Genomic DNA, 25365 nt, shown 5'->3' on the forward strand with positions numbered 1-25365 from the left:
GCTCTCTTTGCCATGAACTTCTGTGAAGTTAAATCCATTAGCATTCCTCATGTTATGACGATGCAAAACCTGTTATTGGCTGTTTTATCAACAGAACTTGAAATAAAGGTAATCTGATCAAATCACTGACTTGATAAGCAAGTCATATTTTAAATACTCAACAAAAGCTACATATTAATGGCTTATGATATTTCAAAGCTAGTTATATTTACAAGCCATGGTTTCAAATGAATTCCAGAAGTGAGTCTTTTCTAAGACTTGGTATCTAATGGGTTCAGGGGCTTTCTCCACCTTGAATGTATGTTTTCACTATTTCAGTGATTCATTGATGTCTGAGAGGACAGTGGCATTGCCACGTTGCATAGTTACTATATTCTGTCATTTCTTCTGAAACTAATTGAGCTACAGTGTAGTGGTCAATTATTGTTCCCATTCCCTTGTTTTCTATTAGCTGCCACCCTTGGGTAATAGTAGTGATTTGCATTCTCCAGACAGTCCCTTCTGAGGTACTTTATTTACTATGAGAAGATGAAGTTAGTCAGCTAGATAATAGCTTAGACTTTGTTATGTGTCCTCTCCATCACTTGGCTTTAAACTGCCCTGAGCACTGGGAGCACATGGCTGAGTCACCATGAGAATTTGGTAGTTCTGTCACTCTTGATTTCTTTTTCTGAAACATTCATTTCAGAACTAGGTTAATGGATCTATTTATGTACGTGTAATTACTATTTAACCTATTTCTAAGGAATTTTGCTGACATTTTTAATGCAGTCTTCACAAAGTGATTTATTATTGAACTTATTGAGTAGAATCATTGATACTTGAAATCACCAGAAAGAGGAAAAGACAATGAAAATGGAAAATATTTCTGATGCTTCCCAACAGAGAAATAGATTAATAGTAGCTTTACTATTTTCCTCAGTCTGTCTAGTATGTATCTGTAAAAAAAATAGTTTCTCAGTTATGAAGTCCTATGAACACTATGAAGAACGTAGACTTTCTATTTTGAAGCTCTTTGGTGTGGAAATACAGTGCCTCACTCTGATTTACTAAACATGTATTTGTGTTCACAGCACAGTAGACAAGCAGCTGTCACACACTGCCATTCCTGTGTGCAGCTGGAGCTTAGAGTAGAGAAGCCTCCCAGTGAGGGCACAGGAAGACAAGGAGAGGACCGGGAGAAGCCAAAGGGTTTTGACCTTGTTACTTGACTTTAGATACATTCCTTTTCAGCTATACTGAATTATACATGCAGTACCTAACACAGTGTCAACCATAAGTCAGTCAAGTTCATGTGGTTGCATAATTGTTTCTGTTACATTTAATCATAATGTTAGAAACACTGACTTTGTTTTTGATATTGGTTGAAATACAAGCAAGAATTAACCCCTATTAGCTCAGAAAACAAGCATTCTAGCTATGGCTTTTCCCCTGTATATTACTGATTATAAAACTAGGAATTTACCTTCTGGTTAGTAGATATTAAGAGAAGTCAGTGCAACATGAAATGTGTTGGTCACTTAATGTTGCACACTGAAAGATTATTTTAAAAAGATACTTGGGATTGGGGACATTTATGGTAAAAATTTAACCAGAAGATGGCAGTGATGAGCCTCCTATACTTCCTGCTACGGTAATCAAAAAGTTTACAAATGTCCTAGCATGAAATGTGCACGTTAACTGCTGTTACATGGTGTTGAACATTGGAGAAAAACAGTTGCTATTGCTTTATAAACTATGAAGAATGTATGTTTTCTCTAAGAAGGGATTAAGACTATTTTGGGTGTCTGTATCTTTGTCTGTACGTTCAGTTTTTTCTGAGTACTGGGGTAAGAAGTTACCATACATCTTGCCGTGTGTAATTTGCATGCATTGCTTTATGTTATGCATCATGTCTAGAAGGCATGCAGTTTTATGTCTGGCCTGTTTGCATTTCCCATCCACATTGCTGGAAACGAATGAGCATTTTAAAGGAGCCATCCCTTTAGCTGTATGGTTTCTCTAAGTTGTCTCTCTTCAATGGAGAGAAATGGACTGATTTTAAATACGAATTTTTTGAGGCACCAAGGATTAAATCCAGGACCTTGCACATGCTCGGCAGGCACTAAGCTATGTCCCCAGCCCTAAAATGGTTTGAAAGAAAAATTATTAGACAGAGATTAATATTTTAAAACAAATCTTAAAAAACCAGAAAGTCAATTACTTGAAGCATATTTCAAAGTTTTAATTTTGAGAGGGTAATCACAGTTAACACATAAAATAGGATTGTCTTACAAGAGTGACATTAAAAAAGTGAGAAGGAATGTTCTCCTTTGAAATTAGTGGCCGCCTTTCGTGATGGACAAGATGAAGATACATCTTTCCATAATCTTGCCCTTTAAACATAGAAAGCCTGAGTGCATCTTGGCAGAGAAATTGCATGAGTCCTCAGCATGGTTGTTAACTGTCTTTTTACCTTTCTTCCTACTGTTCATTTTCACCCATCTATTTCTGTTGTTTGATTTCTTATCAGTTTTCCCTTTTTCGTTAATTGCTTCATGTTGAATTATCTTTGAAATACCACAAGCTCTCATTGTAGTAACAGCAGATACCTGTCTGTTTCACTGTTCAGTCCCTCCTCCCATGTCTCCATCCTCCAAATCTGTGAGCACACCAAGCGAAGCTGGAAGCCAAGACTCTGGAGATGGCGCCGTAGGATCTAGGTATGTAATTCTTTATCAATATTTTATTGATAGAACAGAATACATTCAGAATGCCAAGTGCTGTCAGTGCTTGAGCGGGAGCCTAAATATTAGTGTTGACTTAGGATTTACTTCTTAAAATCTGAACAGCATAGAATTTCTCTTGTAAACTGGGGTAAATTGTTGCAACAGTATTTTAGCTGTCACACGTTAGTAGTAAATAGTTAAGTAGTTTTTATGATAATTTATATTAAAAATAGAGGTGTTCATGAATTTAAATTTGTTCTGCTTAAACAAATGTACTGGTTATTGTGTGACTGTTTTGACTACAAATAGTATAGAACATCTTTGTTGTACTTAATTTCCCATTTGCTAATTGAATGTTGAAACAATTCAATTAAGCAGCTCAATTCTGTTCTGTTAAGTAGCTGATTCTGTTAAATAAGATAAAAAATAACCATAATATAAAATGTCAGAGCTGGGTAGTTAAGAGCACTTGCTGATCTTGAAGAGGACTTGGTTTAGTTCCTAGCACCCACATCTGCCAGCCCACAACCATCTGTAACTATAGTTCCAGGGCATCCAACCTCTTCTGACCTCTTTGGGCACTGCACATACTTTGTACACATACAGACAAACAAGGTACACACACATGCACATAATAAAATTGTAAAATAATGCATAAAAGGTCAGTGTTAATGAATTACTGCCAAGGAAACACTGATTTACTTGCAGTTTTATTGAGCTTATGTCTGCCTCATAAAACCATTTCATGTTTGTTTTAGGACTCTACATACATGTTTAAACTTGTTTTTCAGAAATTCAGTAATATTTCATCTTTTTTCCTAAAGGATATATTATCGATTGAGGAAAGTATTATCGATTCTTCCTGTGTCCTGCTTGTACATGGCAGTTGGCAAGTTTTTATTTACCAACACCCCCTTTATTACAGCTGAAGCAAGAGTAAACACAGCAGGTCAAAATCCACAGTTGATTCAGAATCCTTATTTCAGGCCAAAGTTAAATCTCCTCCTCAGAAAAACATCTTAGCATTGTAGCTCAGCACTAAGGACTTCCCTAGCATGTGCAAAGCCCTGGCTGTCAGACCTAGTACTACAAGAAAAACGGTTATTAAACTTCTCATCTTTTTTTTTCCCTGTGTGCATGTGTCCCTCTGATTAAAGATAAAAATAGACAATTAACTCTGAGAGAGAAAACAAACAAACAAAAACCTCACAACAAACCCTGCAAAGAAAAGGGGCTGGATGGTCCAAAAGTCAACACTAAATTCAGTTCTGAAATAACAATTAAAAGATACAGAAGTGGGCTGGAGAGATGACTCAGTAGTTAAGAGCATATATTGCTCTTGCAGAGGACCTAGATTTGGTTTCCAGCACCCTCCCTGTGATACAACCATCTCTAGCTGCAGTTCCAGAGACTCTGATGCCTTCTTCTGATCTCTGCTGGTATCAGGCACACATGTGCTGCATAGACATACATGCAGGCTAACACTCATACATGTAAAAATAAAATTTAAAATAAAAGGTACAGAAAGCTTGCCAGCTTGAATCTGAGATATGCTTTCCAAAAACAACAAATCTAGCAGTACAGTTGTTGCAGGTAAATGATAACTCTCATTTAAGAAAAAAATAAAGCTTTCTTTTGACAAGTAATATTACTCTATAAAATATATATTGTGAAGGCAATTTAATCTAAATTAATTTTAGGGCTACAGCTATTTGGTTTATGCTTCTATGCTTTTTGCTTTTGTTTCTAAGACAGTGTCTCACCCATGTAGCCCTGGGTGGCTTGGAATGCACTCTGTAGACCAGGCTGGCCTCGAACTCAGAGACTCACCTGCCTCTGCCTCCTGAGTGCTGGGATAAAAGGTGTGTGCCACCATGCCTGGCCTTTCCACACCCTTCTGTACAAATATGTCAGTATTCCTCTAAATATCGAATAAGCATTCGTTAATAATAAATCACTGGTATTTTCAAGTGAAAGGGTTTTTTTCTCTTCTTCAACCAACATTATAACAGTGAAAATATTTCTCAACCTAAGTTACTGTATTTTCTAAATTCCTTAGTATTACATATTATCTTTATTTAAATAATGTATACTTTGAGTTCTTTGGTCCTGGCTCCAAATAGGAAGAGAGGGTATTTTAGAGCATTGTCAGTAAGTTTGCTGTGAAAGGGACTGTGTAACACTGACTTAATTTTTAAAGCTAATGTGAGTTAAAAAGTGTCATCCTCCATGAATAACCTAGAAACTACTAGAGATGTGTTAGGCTATTGTAAACTGGGAGGAAGTACTGGTGAGAAAACTATTTGTGTGGGGAACAAATAGATTCGTCACATTGCCAGCTTTGTCTGAGTTACTGCAAATTACCACATAAGACAGATTCTCTGCTTTCACAGAATGCCAATCTAGTGATTGTATCATTAGCTTGAAGATGCTTTTTCAAAATGCTCAAAGGAGATTATATGTATCTTGTACTTAATGTAAAGTGTATTTTATGACTTACTGTAAAATAAGAAAATAAGTAACTTGATAACTTTACAGATGTTTGTTCTCAATTGAGAAAGAAAACAGTTTTTATGTAAGTTTAGCAGAAAAGAAAAGAACTTTTACATCTTAATTCAGTAGTGAAAGCACTGACTCACCTGGAAATAACTTTCAAGAGGGCTGTTTGTCCATTTTACACATACAAATAGAAACCTGCATTTTGTTGATTCAGCTCTAAGTTCCAGAATTTGTAGATGTTTAAAAAAGTAGTAAAATAATGCATGTCTAAATACATGGCATTTAAATGGACTACTTAGATCTGAAAGTGAAGTGAAACCAGCTCATACTGAGCAGAATGCTAATGGAGGAGTGAGAACAGATGTCACAGGAAATGCATGAAGATGTGTGAGATGGACCTGGACACTCACCTGCATTGTTGGCTAGGGTGGTCTAAGATTAGTCCACACAAAGAACAGGAGACGATAAGAGTCAACATTAGAACAGAGGATACTGTTGAATAACTCTTTTTAAATGATAAAAATTTCTATTGGCATTGCTGATAATTTACAAGTAAGTATAAAAGGATGAGCTGGTCAGTTTTGCATGTTGGATGTTACATTTTATTGTTTACTTTCTTAATCACTTTTGTTCTAAAATTTAAGTGATGGTTATTCAGTTAGGTAGTCCATGCTTATTTCTTTTTTTTTTTTTTTCTATTTTTGATCAGTTTACTTCTAAGAATTAGGATTGTACTTTATATATCTAAAGAACCTTTTAGTATATATAATCACGTATTTTGAATGGTGTATTTTTTAGTACTGGCTATATTCTGAAATGAAGTTTTGCTCAATTTTAGACTAAAATGACATTCTCAACAAGGAGGTCTATGTTATTGGTCAGCTAGAGCCCTTTTATAATGTAGAGGCTGTTGACAGAACATTCCTTGGAGACCATCTCATCAAACTGCTTTTGGTTTAACAAAGCCTAAGTTTGTTACTGTTCGTTGCTCAATACAAAGTAGGTCTTCACTGGGCCCTCTTTTCTTCGTTGCATACATACAGCCCTGTTTAAAATCCCAAGATCTCTCCTCGTAAGAGGAAGGATTCCTCTTATTTCATTTTTTTTATTGATAAATTATGCAGGCAAGCTGAGAAATCATTTGTTGTATTAAAAATTATAGAACTAAAACTAGGTGTATCTTCTATAACTTGTATAAATGAGAAGCAAATATCCTACAAAATGTTAGTACTAAATGTAGAACTGTACTTAGCCTTTGTATGGAGCTGTGAACATTGTAAGTTCACATACAAGAATGCCAATGTGATAAAGTACCTTTTGTTCTGATAAAGAGAGATTTATCTTAGGTGGAGAAGATTAGATATAAGATATTTACTTACCCAGGCAGTGATGAAACAGCATTGACTTTGTTAGGATTGAGATTCTCCCAAAGTTAGGGAAGTCCTTTGGGAAGGGAAAAATCTTTTTCCTAGAGGCAGAAATCTTTAGTGCTTTTCTAAAGCAGTGACATGTAAGCCCAAGGCAGTGCTTAACCCATGAATTGCAGCAAGGTCACACTTTGGAAACGTTAGCTGTTCGGTATCCCAGTGGAATAGTCTTGCTTTTCTTACCAAGAGGCTTATGTGTTGACTCATTTCCTTTACCAACATGGCCATTTCCTGCACACATTTAAAGCTTTGGGCAAGATTAGAATGTTAACTATTTCACTAATCTTTTTTTCATTAGGAATCTTAAAACTCCTTTTAACTCTTTGATAGCCTGTTTTGTTTACCATCCATAAATAATATATATTTGGTTTGTGTGCCTTTTTGTGCAATACTAATTTCCCACATTCCGAAGATACGTAGAGTTATTCTGGATTATGTACCTGCATCCTTAACCACCTTGATTCTTCCTGTGTGCACTAGAGCACTGGAGTGATACCTAGTATGAGGGCTTTGGTCTGGTCTCACTAACCAGCACACGTAGTTCTTAGTTGTGAATAGTACTTTCGCATTAGCTGTTTATAGACTGCATTTGCCTGACTAATGTCTGACCTTTTTCACTAATGCTTCATGGCTGTCCTACAACCGTTTAGGACGCTGCACTGGGACACAGACCCATCCGTTCTTCAGCTCCACTCAGAGTCCGATTTGGGGTATTGCATAGATTTGTTACCTTCTCTCTTTAATAGTTCATTTGCTTCTTTGTGAAACTGTCCTGATTTTTACTCTGCTTAAGTTTCTAATAGTATATCTAGTTAAGACAAGAGTTATGTTTTACTGTGACATCTCATTTATCCCTTTAATTGAATAATTAATCATTGTAATTAAATCTTTTCTGAGTTACTTGATATGAAAATTAATTTTTCTATAAGAAAATTAATCAGTGAGTCTAAAGTCCTGAAAGGAACAAGCTACATTAGTCTCTATACTCTGGCCCCAGATTTCTGTGTATTAACTTACTGTGTCACTGATTCATTCATTTATTCTAGGCTCCAATACAAAAATTAAAAATAAAAAAATACTTGCTGTGGCCATTGTACCTGACTAAGATAGCTCTTTTCCCTTGGTAATCTGCAGCTTCTGAAATATGCAGCCATATACTTGAGCATTGCATCCGAAGCAAGAGTACACATAGGAAACGTCTGTGGGCTTCTGCCAGCAGACCTCTCTCTGCTGCACTAGTCTTCTCCCTCTCCCTTCCCACTGGTTCCTTATTTTCAGTAAATGTAGCTTTTGGAGAAGTGAGGCGTTTCACTTGTCCTTCTATAAAGTCTTAGAATTAAAACAAAAAAAAAATGTTTTCTTTTGCTATTGGGTTTATTATGCTTTCATGTTAGTAATTTGTTCCTAATACTGTTAGCCTATCCTCCTTTTCTTTCTAGGTAAGCGAGTGGTTTATTCTTTAATGGTTTGCATCTTAAAAGAAGTATGAAGTTCTAATTTCACACTTTACTCTTACACTGCTCTAGATTGCTTCAAGTATCCTTAAATTTTGCCATTTAATTTTTTGAAGATACTCCCCCCCCCCATAACTAAGTTATTCCTAAAGTAGAAAACTCAGTAAAAATGTTTTATGGCTCACATGTAGTACCGTAGAGCAAGAATTTTTGTTTTTGATTTTGTTTTTTTAATTTTCTTTTTTTGAGATAGTGTCTCATGTAATCCAGCCTGGCCTCAAACTACTGAATCTTATACTCCCATCTCCCAAGTACTGGGATTACAAATGTATGTCATCATGCCTGGCTCACAAATTAATTTTTTCAGTGTGTTAATTTTATTCCATTTTTTGTAAAGAATCTAATATAGTGGTTAAATAAAATAGAAAAATGTTTATATTGTTGTTCGAATCTTAGATGATCTTTTAATTAAAAAAAAAAAAAAAAAAAACCCAGAGCCAGATATCAAGGTGAAAGCTGAAAGATCAGAGAAGCCAAGCAGCCAGCCACTAGTTCTTACCTCTACGAAATCCTCAGCCTAAAGAGAGTAAGTTCCTGTTTCTTCACGCCTTATATACCTTTCTGTGCCCAGACATCTCGTCCTGGGATTAAAAGCATGTGTGCTTCGCAATACTGGGATTAAAGGTGTGTGCCACCACTGCCTGACTCTGTTTCCAGTGTGGTCTTGAACTCACAGAAATCCAGACAGATCTCTGCCTCCCGAGTGATAGGATTAAGGGTGTGTGCCACCACGCCTGACCTCTATGTCTAATCTACTGGCTGGCTCTGTCCTCTGATCTTCCAGCAAGTTTATTAGGATACACAGTATATCACCACATTATATGTATTAACAGTGACATATATTGAAAAAGATATGTTTATGAAATGTGAGACATTTATTCCAGATACTAGGGAAGTTGCAACAATGTTTATATTGGATATCTTTTCAAGAGAATTTCATGATTAAGAACTTTTAACAGTTGGAAACCATACTTTAGTTTAAATACCTAATAACCAAGTGAAAGTTCCCAGAACAGCTAAAAAGAGGTATTTTTTTTTCTTTCTTTCAACTCTCCTGCTATTTCCTGCATTTCATTCAGTCAGAAGTGACTTCTGTAGTTTGATTATATGCAAGAAACCTGTTACTTTAGGCTTAGAATATTTCAATCTTAGTTTGTCCACCATGAATCACAGACAATATTGACTATGTAGAGATTGAAAAAATTAAATAATTTATTTTAAAATCCACACAGATGTGATTCTACTGTCTATCAAATGTAAGAAGTAGAAAAATGGCTGTAAAGATGGCTGGGCCATGCCAGCCTGGCCACTTGAATTCAGTCCCTGGAACCTATAGAAAGGTGATGGAGAGAAGTGACTCTCAGAGTTGTCCTCTGACCACACACACACACACACACACACACACACACACACACACACGCATGTACAGACACTTAAAACACTTGTTTAAAAAGAGAAAGTTTCAACAGAAACCTACTTTTCAGTCTTAAAGTCAAAACCCAGCAATGGTGTGGAACTAACAAGGGCTGGGTGAGGCATTTGACTCTTGAAGAAAGTCTGGAATCCTACTTGTTAGTTCTTACAACCTACCTACCATCTTTAGCAGTCCATTCTGAAACTCCTATTCTCTCAAACTGTTACTGCTTACACACTTACCCTAAGAAATGACACTACTTGCCTTTTGAAAATGAAACATAAGTGCCCTGAGCAAATCAGAAATATCTTCGGTCTGTACCAACCACCTTCTAATCCTTTTGCTAAAATAAAGCCAGTTCATTGTTCATCTCACATTTCTCTAGGAAAGCAAGGTTTTAAATTTCAATGCTACATACACAGGAATCGATTCTTAATTTTTGAAAATAGCAAGTTTGATGTAGTTAAAATTTATCATTCGTTGTGTTTAAAAGCGTTTATATTCACTCATTTAGACGAGGACCTATTAAACTTGGAATGGCCAAAATTACTCAAGTTGACTTTCCCCCTCGAGAAATCGTCACTTATACAAAGGAGACTCAGACACCAGTTACAGCTCAACCCAAAGAAGGTGAGTATCTGACCTTAATATGACTGTCCTTAAGACTGTGGGAAGTGAGTAGATTTGGGGGTTTTTTGTTTTGTTTTGTTTTGTTTTTTCTTTATCTTTTTTGGCTTTGTTTTGTTTTTCGAGTCAGGGTTTCTCTGTATAACTCTGGCTGTCCTGAAACTTACTTTGTAGAACAGGCTGTCCTCGAACTCACAGAGATCCGCCTCCCCTGCCTCCCAAGTGCTGGGACTAAAGGTGTGGGCCACCACTGCTCAGCCTCTTTATCTTTTATGTTTGGCATTTAGCGGGTGAGGGAGCGTGGTATGTGTACACATGTATGCCCATGGAGGCCAGAGGAGGCTGGGGGTTCTGCTCTCTCTCTGCCTCATTGCCTGGACACAGTTCTGCATAGACTGCGCATGCGCGCACACACACAAACACACACACACACACACACACACACACACAAACACACACACACACACACACACACACACACACACACACACACACACACACACACACACACACACACACACACGGTCCTGCCTGACTTTTGTTTTTTAATGTGGATCCTGGGGATTTGAACTTAGGTCTTCCTGCTTGCTTGCCACAGCAAGAACACTTACCCACTGAGCCATCTTCCTAGCCTTACTTTTGACATTTTCTTAGAGAACCATTATAAAACTAATAATGCTTCAGTTTCTGTATGTATATATCTTTTTTTAAAATCACATTGTAAGCTGGGCTGTGGTGGCACCTTTAATCCCCGCACTTGGGAGGGAGGCAGAGGCAGTTGGATCCCAATGAGATCAAGGCCAGCCTGGTCTATAAAGCAAGTTCTAGGACAGCCAGGACTGTTAAACCGAGAAACCATGTTTCAAAAAACAAACAAACAAACAAATCACATTGTAATGAACTCACAGATTAAAAACATCACACAGCTAAATTAATGTAGCCACTCACACATGTGCTCAGTCTCATTTGTTTGTTTATTTAAGAATTTTAGAGGCTGAAGAGACGGCTCAGCAGTTGAGAGCACAGGCTGCTCTTCCACAGAACCTGGGTTCAATTCCCAGCGACCACATGGCAGCTCACAGATGTTTGTAACCCCAGTTCCAGGGGATCCGATACCCTCACACAGACATACATGCAGACAAAACACAAATGCATATAAAATAAAAATAAATTATTAAAAGGTTTTTTTCTTTAAAGAATTTTAAAGCTTTTACTTCCAGGCTTTTTTGTTGATTTAAACTTAAATTCACGGTCTTCATTTTGTCACTGATGTGTACTTCTTTGAGAAGTAGAAGAGACGGATTTGAAACTAAAAAAGAAAAATTAACCACATTGTATCAGCTAGAATGGCCTTCCTTTTGATGTAGGCTAACCAGGAGAAGGAAATTTTGACCCCTACCTGGTGGCTCACACCAAAGATTTTATCTTTGGGGCTCCCAGCCATGAAGACCAGATTCCTTACGTTGTTACCTGACAGGATCTAGTCCTGCGCCCTGCCCTTGGTTAAAACCCTTTATTTCCACAGGACCGCCAAGAAAGACCATCTTGGCTCTCAAAGAGGAAAATGAAAAGCCACACACTGTACCCTGTGGGAGACAAATCAGAATTGAGACGAACAAGTACTAGATGCTCTAAGACATAAAGGATAGCTTGTATCACTTGTGTATAGATTGCCAATTTCCTTGCAGCAACACCAGTACCAATCCCTGTTTGACAAGACTTCTGTTACTCCCCCCATTTTGGAATTCTGCAAGGCCAGAGGCCTTGAACATTATTATACTTGAACTTTGCCACCTTTTCCATGAGCCTAGGAACTATTTCTTCCGGCTATGATGCCTGTGTGTAGCGTGTAGTGGGCTCACTGCACACCTAAAGGAGTGTTAATCAGTGTTACCTACCTCAGAGAACAAGTTTTACCTGGGATATTTAATTTTCTTGCTTTCATAATGGAAGCAACTGCTGAGAAATATGTTGTTTTCAAGTATTAGTTAATTGTTGATGAAATTTGGATGAAAAGTATGATTAGTCCAGTACTTGCTGAGTATCCTAATCACTGTGTGTTCTTAGGCCCAGAAGTGAAACCATTATAGGGTCTCCTGGATAGCCTTTTTTTTTTCTTCTTCTTCTTCCTCCTCCTCCTCCTCAGTTTTTTTTCGACGGTTTCTCTGTGTAGTTTTGGTGCCTGTCCTGGATCTGACTCTGTAGACCAGGCTGGCCTTGAACTCACAGAGATCCGACTGGTTCTGCCTCCCAAGTGCTGGCATTAAAGATGTGCACCACCACCGCCCGGCCTGGATAGCCTTCTTAAATAGAGACATAAGCATGTGACTACTTTGTGTTTTTTGTAGCCCTCTGAATTCAGAACTAAATTGAATCTATCAACATCTCTTAAGTATTAAACTATTAAAGCTATTTATAATAGTTCTCAAAATGCTTAAATTTTGAGAATTTTTAAATTCTATTTAAATCAGTGGCAGAAAAATTTAACTGCCCAGTGCTCACTACATACCAGGCATTGTATTTCTAATCCTCTCACCAAAACCTTGAAAGTTGGAGTCTAGAGAGATAGCTCAGTGGTTAAGAGCACTTTCTCTCCGAAGGACCCCAGGTGCCACATTGCATCATTTACAACATCTTGGAACTCCTCGTCTAGGCTAGCTGATGCCCTCTTCTGGCTTCTGTGGGCACACACACATATTTGTGGCCAATTGCACACACATGCAGCAACAACCCCAAATGTTAATTAAGCCTTGATTCTTTTTTTTTCTTAAAGATTATTTATTTATGTATGAGTGCTCTATCTGTATATACACTTTTATGCCAGAAGAGGACATCAGGCTCCACTACAGATGGTTGTGAGCCACTGTGTGGTTGCTGGGAATTGAACTCAGGACCTCAGAAAGAGCAGCCAGTGCTTTTAACTGCTGAGTCATCTCTCCAATCCAAACTTTGATTCTTATTTGCACACAAAGAAGCTTAAAAAAAAAAAAAAAAAAAAAAAAAAAGAGGTGATTATCAAGGCTTATCAGCTTTCTAAACCATGTCTAACCAATTCTAAGATATACATTCTCTCATGTTGCCACAAAACAGCAAACTTTGTGTTTTTATGATAGTAACTTATAAGTAGTTTTAAGTTTTATTACAGTCCAATACAAATTTTTTAAAATAATGCCATCTCTTTTCTCACTATATCATCTCCTTTTTAAAATACCGACTACATTGCCAAGTTGATTTATTGGTTTAGAGCTGCCGTTTAGTGACACTTCATTCAAAAGGGAGTGTGGGTCATAGCGTGCTGCTTTGTCTGCGTCAGAGCAGTGTCATTTTAGTGGTGACCTCCAGACAGTGAGTAAGCCCCGAAGCCCTTTCACTGGAGTAGAGTAAACGGATCTTTTCTTCACTAACGGAAATGGAAGGGGCAAGATGGGTGAATGGAGCCCATTTCAGAGGGTTCATCTAGTTCACCGTCCTTTCAAGTCTTCCTGTGTAGACTAGATTTAGAGGTTCACTTCATAAAGTCCATGTTTGTTTATGGCAGTCCAGCAAGTGTCCTTGAGTGTGGTGAGTGCTGCCATCTGTATAGGAAGGCACTGGGTCTCCTTCTCCTTGGCTTTGTGCTTGAGTTAGAGCTTGGAGTATCCAAGTGGAGAAGAGTGAGAAGCCTGTCCTTATGCCGTAAAGCCATTCATAGACTTTGCAACCATTTACAAAAATTAGATAATTCCGTTTCTATGCCATTACAATTGATTTCAGGACATTGAATTCCATTCCCATGTTGTTGAAGTTCTAGAGGCAAGAAGAAAAAACGTTAAATAAGATTTTTCTAATGAAAACACTTGGTGCTTAACCACATCCATTGCTTTAATTCAGTGCTCCTCAAACTCAGCCCAGATGGTGACCATTTAACAGTTACTTAAGGGACTCGAGTGTTGTTTTGTGGTAGAATGTTTGCCTCACGTTCATGAAACATGGGTTCAAGCCTTAGCACTGCAATTTATTTTTTAATTGTAATTATCTGAGAAAAAAAAGTTTGCCATGAGAAAAAAATGTTTACTCCCACAACTGGAGTGTGACCATAAATCCAGAAGGCAGTATGTTCAGTGCAGGAGTAATGTGTGGGAAGACTGGTCTTTAGTCTTACCAACCTTCCTTTTATTTAAGTGGCTAAAGCTATCCTTTTCAAAGGCAGTTTCATTCCGCTTTGTTTTTCTCTATTCCAGCCATTTTCTTACTGTCAAGTCTCTCTGTGAGTTAGTGGTACTGTTTCTGAATCTGGGTGCTTTCGCTGTCTTAAAGCACCTACTGTGAATGAAATTGACTAAGACCATGTGACCTCAGTCAATTCCCTTCTCTGCAGGTGGGCAGCTTCCAGAATGGAAGAGTGGTGCCCACAGGCACACTCTTACTTACTTTCTACCTTTTCCTTTTAAAGTTTAACTCTTGAAAATAGCATTTTTTTCTTATCCACCTCTTCAGTGGATTTTTGTTGTTGTATTTTTGTTTTTTAATTACAAAAGTATAAAGACATCCAAAAAGGCCCTTTAACCTACCCAGCTAGTTTCCATCTTTGGAAGCTGAAGTCCTGGAAAGCCAGTTGATGAACCAAGTCTGCAGTGAGGGAGGCACAGGGGTTATTAAGCAGAGCAGCCTGCTGCTTGGTTTCTGTGAGAAGCCATCTCCTTCCTCCATTCCGCTCGTACATGGAGGGATTTCTGACCTATTGCTTCTTGGTTTAATGAAACAGATATTAATATTGATTAGCATTTACAGTGTATAGAAGATGGTTATATGTAAACAACCTGTAATCTTTTGTTGTATAATCTTATTATCTAGAATCCACACTTCCCACTTATAGACCAAATTTGTGGGCTTTCTAGTTAATAATTTAGTATTAGCCTTACCTAAAATGGAGTTTTAAAAAGCTCCAAAGTAAATTATGTGTTTAATGAATTAGCTTTAATATGTGAGAATATAAATAGAACTGAACATGATGTCATTTGTTCTTAATTTTGAACTGAAGAATTTAAATCTGAATAAAACTGGCCCAGAAAAAAAGTAACATTTAATGAGATCACAGATAATTGAATTACTAATAATAATAATTCAACCAAAATAAAATCCAAATTTTCTATTTAAAAAAGGTATGTTGAGAGGGCTAGAGAGATCTGGTTAAGAGCACTGGTTGCTCCTCTGAGACCTGAGTTGGCTCTCTAGCACTTCAGCAATCATGTGAGCACAACTGTGTAACTCCAGTCCCAGCGGGATCCAGTACTGCACATGGGTGCTGCACAGACATCCATGCAGGCAAAACAGTCAGACACATAAACTAAAAAGTTTATTTCCTCCCAACATTATATCTGAATTCAAAATACTTGTGACTAAAATGTCAGCTCTGATTCCCTTTTTGAAGTCCAAATTATTAAGCAAATAGAAGTGATCCTATTCAGGATGCAAAAAAAAAAAGCAAGAGAGAAAGGAATGAATTTGATTATTATTATTATTATTATTATTATTATTATTATTATTTTCAGAGACAGGTTTTTTCTGTGTAGCCCTGGCTGTCCTGGAACTCACTCTGTAGACAAGGCTAGCCTCACACTCAGATCCACCTGCCTCTGCCTCCTGAGTGCTGGCATTACAGGTATGGGCCACTACCGCCCAGCAAAAAGGAAAGAATCTTATCAATACAATGATACAACTTTTTTTCATTGAAGGTTATTTTAATTATTCATTTGATTTGAAGGTATAAGAAGATAGCTGTATGGGGGGTGGGCAAGATGGCCAGTGGGTAAAGATACTTGCTGCCAACCCTAATGACCAACTTTGATCCCCAAGACCCACATGGTAGACTTAACTCCCACAAGCTAGTCTCTGTCACCCACATGTGCACCGTGGCACACGTGGGCCCAGGCATGTACCTGCCCACATACATACACATATTAAATATAAGTAAATAGATACATTTTAAGGTTATTTAGAAAATGTTAAGGGAAAATTGTTCCTGTCTGGTCTGGATTTTCAAATTAATGATTGGGGAATTCCCACTGCTGATAGATGTTTACAGGATTATTCATTAGTTGAATCTTTGTAAGTTGAATCATTTTTATGAGCATCAAATTCCCTGATTAAAGTTAGGAATTCATCATAAGATATTAAATCATCTTAAAAGGGCATATTATCAATATATAAAACTAACAATGAACTGGTTGCCAACAATTATATTTCCTGAACAGCAATGCACTAGTGATGGGATTCATTAACTTTATATTGAAAACGATAAGTGGTGGATTTATAAGTTGCAGTGTTTGTTTACTATGGATATTCTAAGATCTTGCATATTACTATTTAAATATGGCTATTGTAGAATTATTCCAAAGTGTACTTTATGGTTTCTTAAACATATCTTAAGTATGAATGGCATGTAAATGAGAGACCCTGTTCAGAAGCCATCTTCCTTTAGGTTAGGAGAAGCCACCCATTTCACAGATGATTTAACTGATTAACCCACTGCTTTGCTGATTATTCTAGCAACCAGAAGTTCACTCCTTGGTGTTGTCTCTAGGTGCAGCTTAATTTACAGAACAGTTTTCTTTTTGTCTCACCAAAATGCATGACAATTTTGGTGTTAACTCAAAGTAAAAATCAGTGGTTCATGAAACCTAGTTTCAGCATGCCTTGACAGGAGATGTGTCATTTTGAAAGTAACTGTATCTCTATGCACTTTGCTGCTCAGCCTGTAGCCTCAGCTTCTCTGTCAGGGAAAGCCTGGAGTTAACCACTTAGCATGCAGTCATGAATATTCATCAGCAAACTGATGTGCATGGCAGTCTTCCTGTTCACTTCCAGTTTGAAGTATGTTATAGCTTACCACATAACAGGGAGTGTCTGAGACGATCTTTACAAGTGTGGTATTGGATCTGGGGCCATATTAGTGGTCCTGTGATAGCTATGGTTGTAGAAGTTCTTAGTAAGAAGGGCATCTTGGCTCCAGAGGAGCATTCACATATATATGTGATTATTTAAGATATGCTTTATAACAAAAATAGTTCACTTTATAGTTGTTTTTTTAAGCAGCAGTTTTTTTAGTGTAGTGACCTTTCTGAAGCTTGATTTAAGTACTAATTATAGTTTTTAAGTCCATATTTGATCATTGTAGAAAAGGATATATGCTCATTGATTCTAAAATAAAATTCCAGAAGGTGTGTTTGCAGAGTTGCTACTAACCACCCAGCTACAGAATGGCTTAGCAACAGACCAGCAGCTAATGTACTTCATCTGCATTTATATTTCAGAAGGAAAGAGTGTCTGTAAACAAGAGCCTTTCTGTTAAATATGCAGATTAGTAGGTCACTTAGCACTAGAAAATACTGACTCTATGCATATGACAGGACTTTGACACCTGTCTTTGGAAATGGTACTTAGAAGTGGTGTAATACAAAAGAGTAGAGAGAAGAGAAGGTGTGGGCAGGAGGCTGCAGTTTATAATTCACAGTGCTTGAGAGTGACTTGTCCAGGATGACTCCAAGTCTACGTCCTTAATTTAGAATTTACATACAGTGAGCCTGCTGGTTAACAGAATTGATTAGGAAAACTGATAATATTAGCAAAACCTGAGCTACATTCTTTTCTCACACTAAATGCAAAAAAGAAACCCACAGCACTGTAAGAACAGTACTCATACTAAAGTTTTCATGGAAATAGGATCTCCTGTTATTCTAGAAGTCAGAAGTAAATGTAATTAAATGATTTCATTTCAGTGTCCCTGTAGATTATTTTATGGCAGAGTCACATCCTAATGTTAGAACAGTACAGGATGGAGTCACCATCAGACACACTGTTTTCAGATTAATAATCCTTTGTGTATGAGAATTCATCTAAGAAGGAGTAGTGTCTTTCTGTTTCTCTATGTGATTATTTTGCCCCCAAAAAAGCTTTCATTTTTTAAGTAGCACAAAAGCTGTAATTGGCATGCTTTGTAAGGAAGTGTCAGTGTGCAGGAGAGGGGCGATCACTAGGAATCCTTGTACGTGTTCTTTCCCCTTTGCGCCACCGCCTCCTCAGCAGGGTCACTGAGATCACTAGCTTTTCTTGAAATGGCCATTTTCCCTGGCAGGTGCATTATACCCTGTATTTTCAGATTGTTTTTCCATTCTGAATGTTTGGCAGGTTGATTGCTCTGGCTGCATTGACGGAGAAAGGGCTGACAAATGCGGTTGGGCTGCCTGAAAAGACAGTGATTACTGTTTTCCTTTGTGGCTGATTGAGGCCCTTGAAAGGAAAAATTTTAACCTTCACCATTTGGTTCAAAAGTATGAGCATATATTGAAATCACTCGTGCCATTTATCCCAGTTCTGTAAACTTGTCAGACGTAGAAATCGCTCCATTTCAAGTAATGTACGATTGGCATACGTCATTATCATTCTGATTAAGTTGGAGCTTGTATCATTGTGTGCGTTATACGGTGTCATTTAAAGCTTTCTGTGCCCAGGTACAGTTATATTTTTATTGCTTATACTATAGAGTTGCAAAGATTTCCTTCGCTCTCTAAATCTAACACTGTGTGTGGTTTGGCAGCTGGTGTGGCCTACAGGCTGCATTTTGTTTGCAGGGTAAAGGCTTGTCTGTAGCCTCCTGGAGTGTGGGTAATTGCACAGGCTCACCATTGGGGAGAGACACGGGATTGGAAGCAGTCAAGCGGAAGAATGTTATGCCATCCCCTTGCCACCTTGCAGCAGAAAGACACAATCCCAGCAGTGCCATCTGGTTGCTGCTATCTAGTCAGCTGGCGTGACTGCTGGGACCGTGACTTGGCAGCTGGTTCCCATCCTTGACCGTTCTTTTGTGTAGGTTGTATGTGTATGTGGTTTAGATCATTCTGTACATGGGTCAGGGAAATGACTATAACAGACAAGGAAAGTCCCTGTATTGAATAGGCTTTCATTACTTGAGACGCACTCTGTTGCAGATGCCTGCTGCCATTCCCTAATAGACAGCTAAGATGTGCTTAGGCAATAAAAATACACATTTTTCTTCATGAAATCTGCCTTGGTTTATAGCTAAAAGAGATGGTAGACAGGGTTATATGCACCATAATATTTTTTAAATAAACTATTTTAAGCTGTATGCTGGTTTGAGGATTTATAAGATTTGATAATTTTTAAAGATTTTATATATTTCTGAATATTTTTATTAAAATTAAAGAAAACTGTTTTAGGTGCTATTGCCACATCGTACAGTGATAGATAATGAGACTTGCATTTAAAATGACAGAATAGAAAATGTGATCTCAAAGCTATTATCTTTTAAAATCTGCCTCTCAAATAGCAACCTGAGAGTTAATGTAAGCATCTTTATGTCCTAGGAAGACCCATCAGACACTGATGGTTTCATATCACAAGTAAGCAGCCAGCTCTGTGGGCTGTTCAGACATTTGATTTTCTTCATTCTGCAGCATTAATGTGTCAGCATGCTCTACAGAACTATGTAGGAGTCACATGTTGTTCTGTCTAAAATAGTAATCCTGGTAAGCTTTTGAAGACTTTCATGAGGAATTCATCCTACTGATACCTTACTCGTGGTTTACATAGTTACAGAACTTAGGATAACTCTTGACCCCCGTATCTAAAACTCGAGAGTTTCCATTTTATTCGTTAAGTTGGTGCTGGTAAAGTTCCCGTTGTTTGTACGCAGTCTTTACAGTGGGATGTTTTCACCCTGAGGGGTTGAGGGGGTGGTGATGCCCTGAGACACTGCTTCAGAATCACCAGCTGTCTGTAGTAAGCTAGTCTTTGTTTATTGTTCCATCCTTGTTCAGATGAGGAGGAGGAAGATGACGTAACAACTCCTAAACCTCCTGTTGAACCCGAAGAAGAGAAAACCTTGACAAAAGATGAAGAAAGCAATAGCAAAGGTATCCTAACATATTTCAGGTGTTTTTCTCTGCTGATTCCTCTTAAAACGTGTGTTGTTATTTAGGAACTAAAGTAGAATAAAATGTCCGAAATCAAAGAGGTGACTCTCATTTTAAACAAATGTGTGCTATTTCTTGATCCAAACTGTAATAGTGAGTTGACAGGATTTGATTGGCCTAAATCATACTTTTTAAAAAATGGTTTTTCCAGCTCCCCCTCATGAACTAACTGAAGAAGAAAAGCAACAAATTTTACACTCAGAAGAATTTTTAAGTTTCTTTGACCATTCTACAAGAATTGTGGAGAGAGCCCTTTCTGAGCAGATTAACATCTTCTTTGACTACAGTGGGAGAGATTTGGAGGACAAAGAAGGGTAATGTTTAATTCCCAAGGTCATAGCTTCCGCAGCCTTGAAGTGTGACACAAGCTGTAACACTGTCTTTGGGGGGGTTGATCTTTTTCTACAGAGAGATTCAAGCAGGTGCTAAGCTATCATTAAATCGACAATTTTTTGATGAACGTTGGTCAAAGCATCGAGTTGTTAGCTGTTTGGATTGGTCATCCCAGGTAAAGTATAGCACAACTTCACTTTTTCTAATTAACATATAATTTTGATATAGGACTTTTGTAATTAAGTCAGTATGTATCATTTAAAATAAATAATAATGGGTGATGATTCTAATGTTGCCATTATCACTTTGACTTGTGTATACTGGAAGGAAGAATTGGAACTACTTTTAGATTTGAAATTCAGGACTTTATGCCCAAATCCAGTTTTGCTATTTTAATTACCCACTGAACACTTTAGATAAAATTTAAACATTTTAATGAACTACTTTAACATTTAAACATTTTAAGTAATCAACTGTGCTAATTTAAACTCGGACTAACATCTTGGTGAGCATAATTATAAGGATCATTTTCAGAACAGTCTGATAGATAGTTAAGAACATAATAGTTCTTATTATTCGACTTTTTTTCTATTTGATTCTCGTGAATAGTATCCAGAGTTACTTGTGGCTTCCTATAATAACAATGAAGAGGCTCCTCATGAGCCTGATGGTGTGGCCCTTGTGTGGAATATGAAGTACAAAAAGACTACCCCAGAGTATGTGTTCCACTGCCAGGTAAGATGGCCTTTCAACCGTCTTCCCATGCTTAAGGATCCACTCGTGAATGTAGACAAGTGTCTTTTTTTCTTTTCTTGTTAACATGATGATGTCATTGGATTGGCATTTACTAAACCACTCCATATTTGCAAACAGATGTCAGACAGAAAGCTGAACACTCTCAGTTCAATATGATCTGCGTTTTATAGCTTTCCTAACGTCTAACGTGAAACCACACCTAAGGACCTTTGCAGTTGTGACTTTCTGTTATTGTGATTGACTGTATAAAAGGAATCTTTTGGAAGATGTCTTTCCCACAGGGAGTTTCTCAGGGACTTATTACTGAATATATAACCAGACATCGGCCCACTGAATCACTGAGACATGGCCTGAGGAGTTGCAACTAAATAGTTTAAAGTAAAAACATATGGTTGAAGTAGGAAGCAGATGTAGATTTTGTTAAAGTGGATTTAGCAAAAGGTTAGAATGTGTGCCTCTTTCTGATTGTATATGTTAAAATCTTAATAGTGTCATAATCCAAAACAAACACTCTGAATCAAAACTACTATATTCTTTACTGTCATATTATAGTCAGAAGTCAGTCACAGGCCAGCTTTCCTTTAAAAACTGTAATTGATTGAAGCAACTTTTGTTTAATAACTGTATAAACATATAAATATCACATTTGACTTTTGAACACAAAATATAATTTTTTTATTTCTTACAAAATTAAAATTAAGTGGATCGTTTTTAAAACTTCTAATACCTTAAGTGATAGAAAGGGAAATATTTCAGATAGTAGATTTGTTTTTCTAATTCATCAGACTTTTCCCACTTAAATCTTTTTGTTTGGTTTGTTTTTTTGAGACAGGGTTTCTCTGTATAGTCCTGGCTTTCCTAGAACTCTGTAGACCAGGCTGGCCTTGAACTCACAGAGAGCCGCCTGCCTCTGCCTCCCGAGTGCTGGGACTAAAGGAGTGTGCCACCATGCCTGGCTCCCACTTAAATCTTAAATACAAAAATTCTACTTCTTTGCAGTCAGCTGTAATGTCTGCTACGTTTGCAAAATTTCATCCGAATCTTGTCGTTGGTGGTACATACTCAGGCCAAATTGTGCTTTGGGATAACCGTAGCAATAAAAGAACTCCCGTGCAGAGAACCCCACTGTCGGCCGCTGCACACACAGTAAGTAACTCGTCATTTCGTTAGACTTCTGTGCACCCTCACTACTGACCGTATAGTAGTATCTGGCTGCGGGGGTTCCGAGCATGCTTCCTTGTGTGTGGGGTGCATGTATCAGGAAGTCATCTCTCTTCCAAGACAACCTTTGTGAATCATCAGAATAGCAACAGACTTCACGTTAAACTGACCCCAGGGCTGAGGTCAGAACTGAGTGGCGGGTGCTGTCCCAGCGGTGCTCAAGGTCCTGGGGTCAGCTCTCAGTAGAACAAAACAAAAGTTGTCAGCATACAAACTGTTTGATATGAAATGGAATACCCACAATTAGACTGATTGTTTCTGAGTTTTTGTTTGTTTGTTTGTTGTTAAATAACCTCTGAAAACCCTGTTTCATGTTTTTAGCACCCTGTCTACTGTGTGAATGTTGTTGGAACACAAAATGCTCATAACCTGATTAGCATCTCTACTGATGGGAAAATTTGCTCCTGGAGTTTGGACATGCTTTCCCACCCACAGGTGGGTTAAACTTAAGAATGTAGAATTTTGAAGTAAAGCTAGTTTTTAATTGTATATATACCCCAGTTTCATTTATATCATTTTTATCATTTATAGATATTTTTATATTACACAGACTATAAACCTGAATATGTGTTGATAGCTTGAATATATCTTGCCAACCCTTTTTCATTTAACTGAGGTAGGTTTATATTAATACTATGTTAAAACAATAACTTACCAACGATTTAAAAGTAGAAGCTTTTGTTGGGTGGTGGTGGTGCACGCCTTTAATCCCAGCACTCGGGAGGCAGAGGCAGGCGGATCTCTGTGAATTCGAGGCCAGCCTAGGCTACAGAGTGAGTTCCAGGAAAGGCACCAAGACTACACAGAGAAATCCTATCTCGGAAAAAAAAAAAAAAAGTGGAAGCTTTTTAATGAAGAATTGAATTAAAGCTTTACAAAATAGTTTTCTCATTTTTTTTTTCTATGTAGGATAGCATGGAGTTGGTTCACAAACAGTCCAAAGCAGTTGCTGTAACATCTATGTCCTTCCCTGTTGGAGACGTCAACAACTTTGTTGTGGGCAGTGAAGAAGGTTCCGTATATACAGCGTGCCGCCATGGCAGGTAAACCTAGTAGGAATTAGCCGTTATTTAAAATGGTTTTTGGATCATCTCAGTGAAACAACTGCTCCTTATTTAAGTAGAATCCTACTTTAGACTTGTGACACCTTAAATTCAGGCACCTAAAACATACGTTAATATTTTCTTAACAGAAGTAGTTTGGATTCATGTGTTTTGGATTGTGTGGGATGTGGTATATTGTAGGGATTTGTGTGTGCTTGTGCTCACAGAACTTACTGGTAGGAGGCATGTTCAACAACTAGAAATGTAGTATGCATGTACCACAATTGGCCTTCAGGTTTGTAAATGTGACTGTCACCTGTTTTCTGTTTGGGTTTATTTGAACTTTGAGCTTTAGTGAAAGCCTACTGATAATGGTAGAGTAATGTCACTACATATGTTAAACCGACTAGGATTTGTTTTGAAATTGTCTAGCTGTCCTTTAAAAACATTGAGCATCTGGACCTCATTTCCAGTACAGATCACCTTCACTTCAAAGCCTTTGATTGAGATTAGTCCAGATTGTCTGTGACACAGCATCTTTGTCCTTACTCTACCACCATGGAGACTGGACTTCTGAGTTCTCCTGTCAACAGCATGGTGTTTATGGCTCTAAAAGTCCCCACTACTTGAGTAGTGTTATCAAATCTGAATACAATAACATTTGGCATAAGTTATGCTAATGAACTATGAACATAGAATTGTGTTTGAAATTAAGTCAAGTTCTGGTATATGAACCCACTGTAGGATACACTAGCTGAGTGTGATGGTGCACACATTTAATCTCAACACTCTGAGGCAAAGGAAGGTGGAGCTCTGAAGCTGAAGCTAGCCTGGCCTATATAATAAGTTCCAGAGCAGCTCAGGCTACATAGTGAGGCCGTGCCCTAAAAAAATAAATAAACAAAAACGTTCAGAAAATATGTGGTGTACTTATAAGAGAGGTATCTAACATTTTCACTTTTATGAAATAGCAAAGCTGGAATCAGTGAGATGTTTGAGGGACATCAGGGACCCATCACTGGAATCCACTGTCATGCGGCTGTTGGAGCAGTAGACTTCTCACATCTGTTTGTCACTTCATCATTTGACTGGACAGTAAAACTTTGGACAACTAAGGTATCTGAAATACAGCTTTCTGTGCATTCAGTCAGTTTCCTGACACAAGGTGGTGCTCTAATACTGCAGAGAAAGACTCAGGTCTTAGACCTTAGATGATGTCTTAGAATTGTTTCCCAATACATAAAACATGGTAAGAAGTTAACACCGTGTGCCAGTATGCTGATATTGGGGTCCAACAAATAAAGTGACCCCACAAAAATGGAAGATTAGTCTTCCCACCCCTTTAGGCTTTTTGAGCTCAGACCTGTTTACTCTGAATTGAGTTGGAGAGAAGCCCCTGGGTGTCTCCTATACTCCTTGACAGAATTTCATCCAGCCCCACACAAAAGCCATTCATTTGTTCTGTGGAGAGCTAGGAGCCTCAATTCAGCACTGCAGTGGCTCACAGGGCTGATGGGAAATAGAGAAAAGACAGAGACTGTTTGCAGTAAGTCCAGTACAATAAGGAATAAGGAATAAGTCCTGTACAACTGAAATCATTAGAAAGCATTGGGAAGGCACATGTGTGTTTTCTTACTCCGGTATAACTAATGTTGTTTATTGGGGCTTAGTAAACCATTACTTGAAATACTTTTCACTTAATGATGAAAGGGCTTCCTAGTCCTCTGGTAGTTCCAGTGAGTCTGGCCTGGCCTGGCCTGGCCAGTGAAAGTCTCACAGAGCTTAGGGAGCATGACCTCCTGATAGATAGACTGTCATTTTGCTTTGCCTTATTTTATAATTAAACTTAACT

At 37.8% G+C, this 25365-nt stretch overlaps 1 protein-coding gene across 8 annotated transcripts in view; it reads left to right on the top strand.

Annotated features, from left to right (window-relative positions):
* The window catches only part of Dync1i2 (dynein cytoplasmic 1 intermediate chain 2), a 53784-nt gene that overhangs the window by 15386 nt on the left and 13033 nt on the right, over window positions 1-25365 (top strand). For 2 of the 8 annotated variants that reach the window (XM_028885743.2, XM_028885741.2), the window contains exons 4-15: window positions 1812-1829; window positions 2612-2702; window positions 7285-7344; window positions 10077-10192; window positions 20005-20100; window positions 20312-20474; window positions 20569-20668; window positions 21103-21228; window positions 22249-22395; window positions 22792-22905; window positions 23380-23513; window positions 24485-24629. In XM_028885743.2, coding sequence (XP_028741576.1) covers window positions 1812-1829; window positions 2612-2702; window positions 7285-7344; window positions 10077-10192; window positions 20005-20100; window positions 20312-20474; window positions 20569-20668; window positions 21103-21228; window positions 22249-22395; window positions 22792-22905; window positions 23380-23513; window positions 24485-24629 — 1310 coding nt within the window. The remainder of the gene's footprint in view (window positions 1-1811; window positions 1830-2611; window positions 2703-7284; window positions 7345-10076; window positions 10193-20004; window positions 20101-20311; window positions 20475-20568; window positions 20669-21102; window positions 21229-22248; window positions 22396-22791; window positions 22906-23379; window positions 23514-24484; window positions 24630-25365) is intronic. The other 6 variants (XM_028885747.2, XM_028885746.2, XM_028885745.2 and 3 more) reach the window with 3 other exon arrangements.

The sequence above is a fragment of the Peromyscus leucopus genome, chromosome 4, assembly GCF_004664715.2.
Source record: "Peromyscus leucopus breed LL Stock chromosome 4, UCI_PerLeu_2.1, whole genome shotgun sequence".
Taxonomy (NCBI): domain Eukaryota; kingdom Metazoa; phylum Chordata; class Mammalia; order Rodentia; family Cricetidae; genus Peromyscus; species Peromyscus leucopus.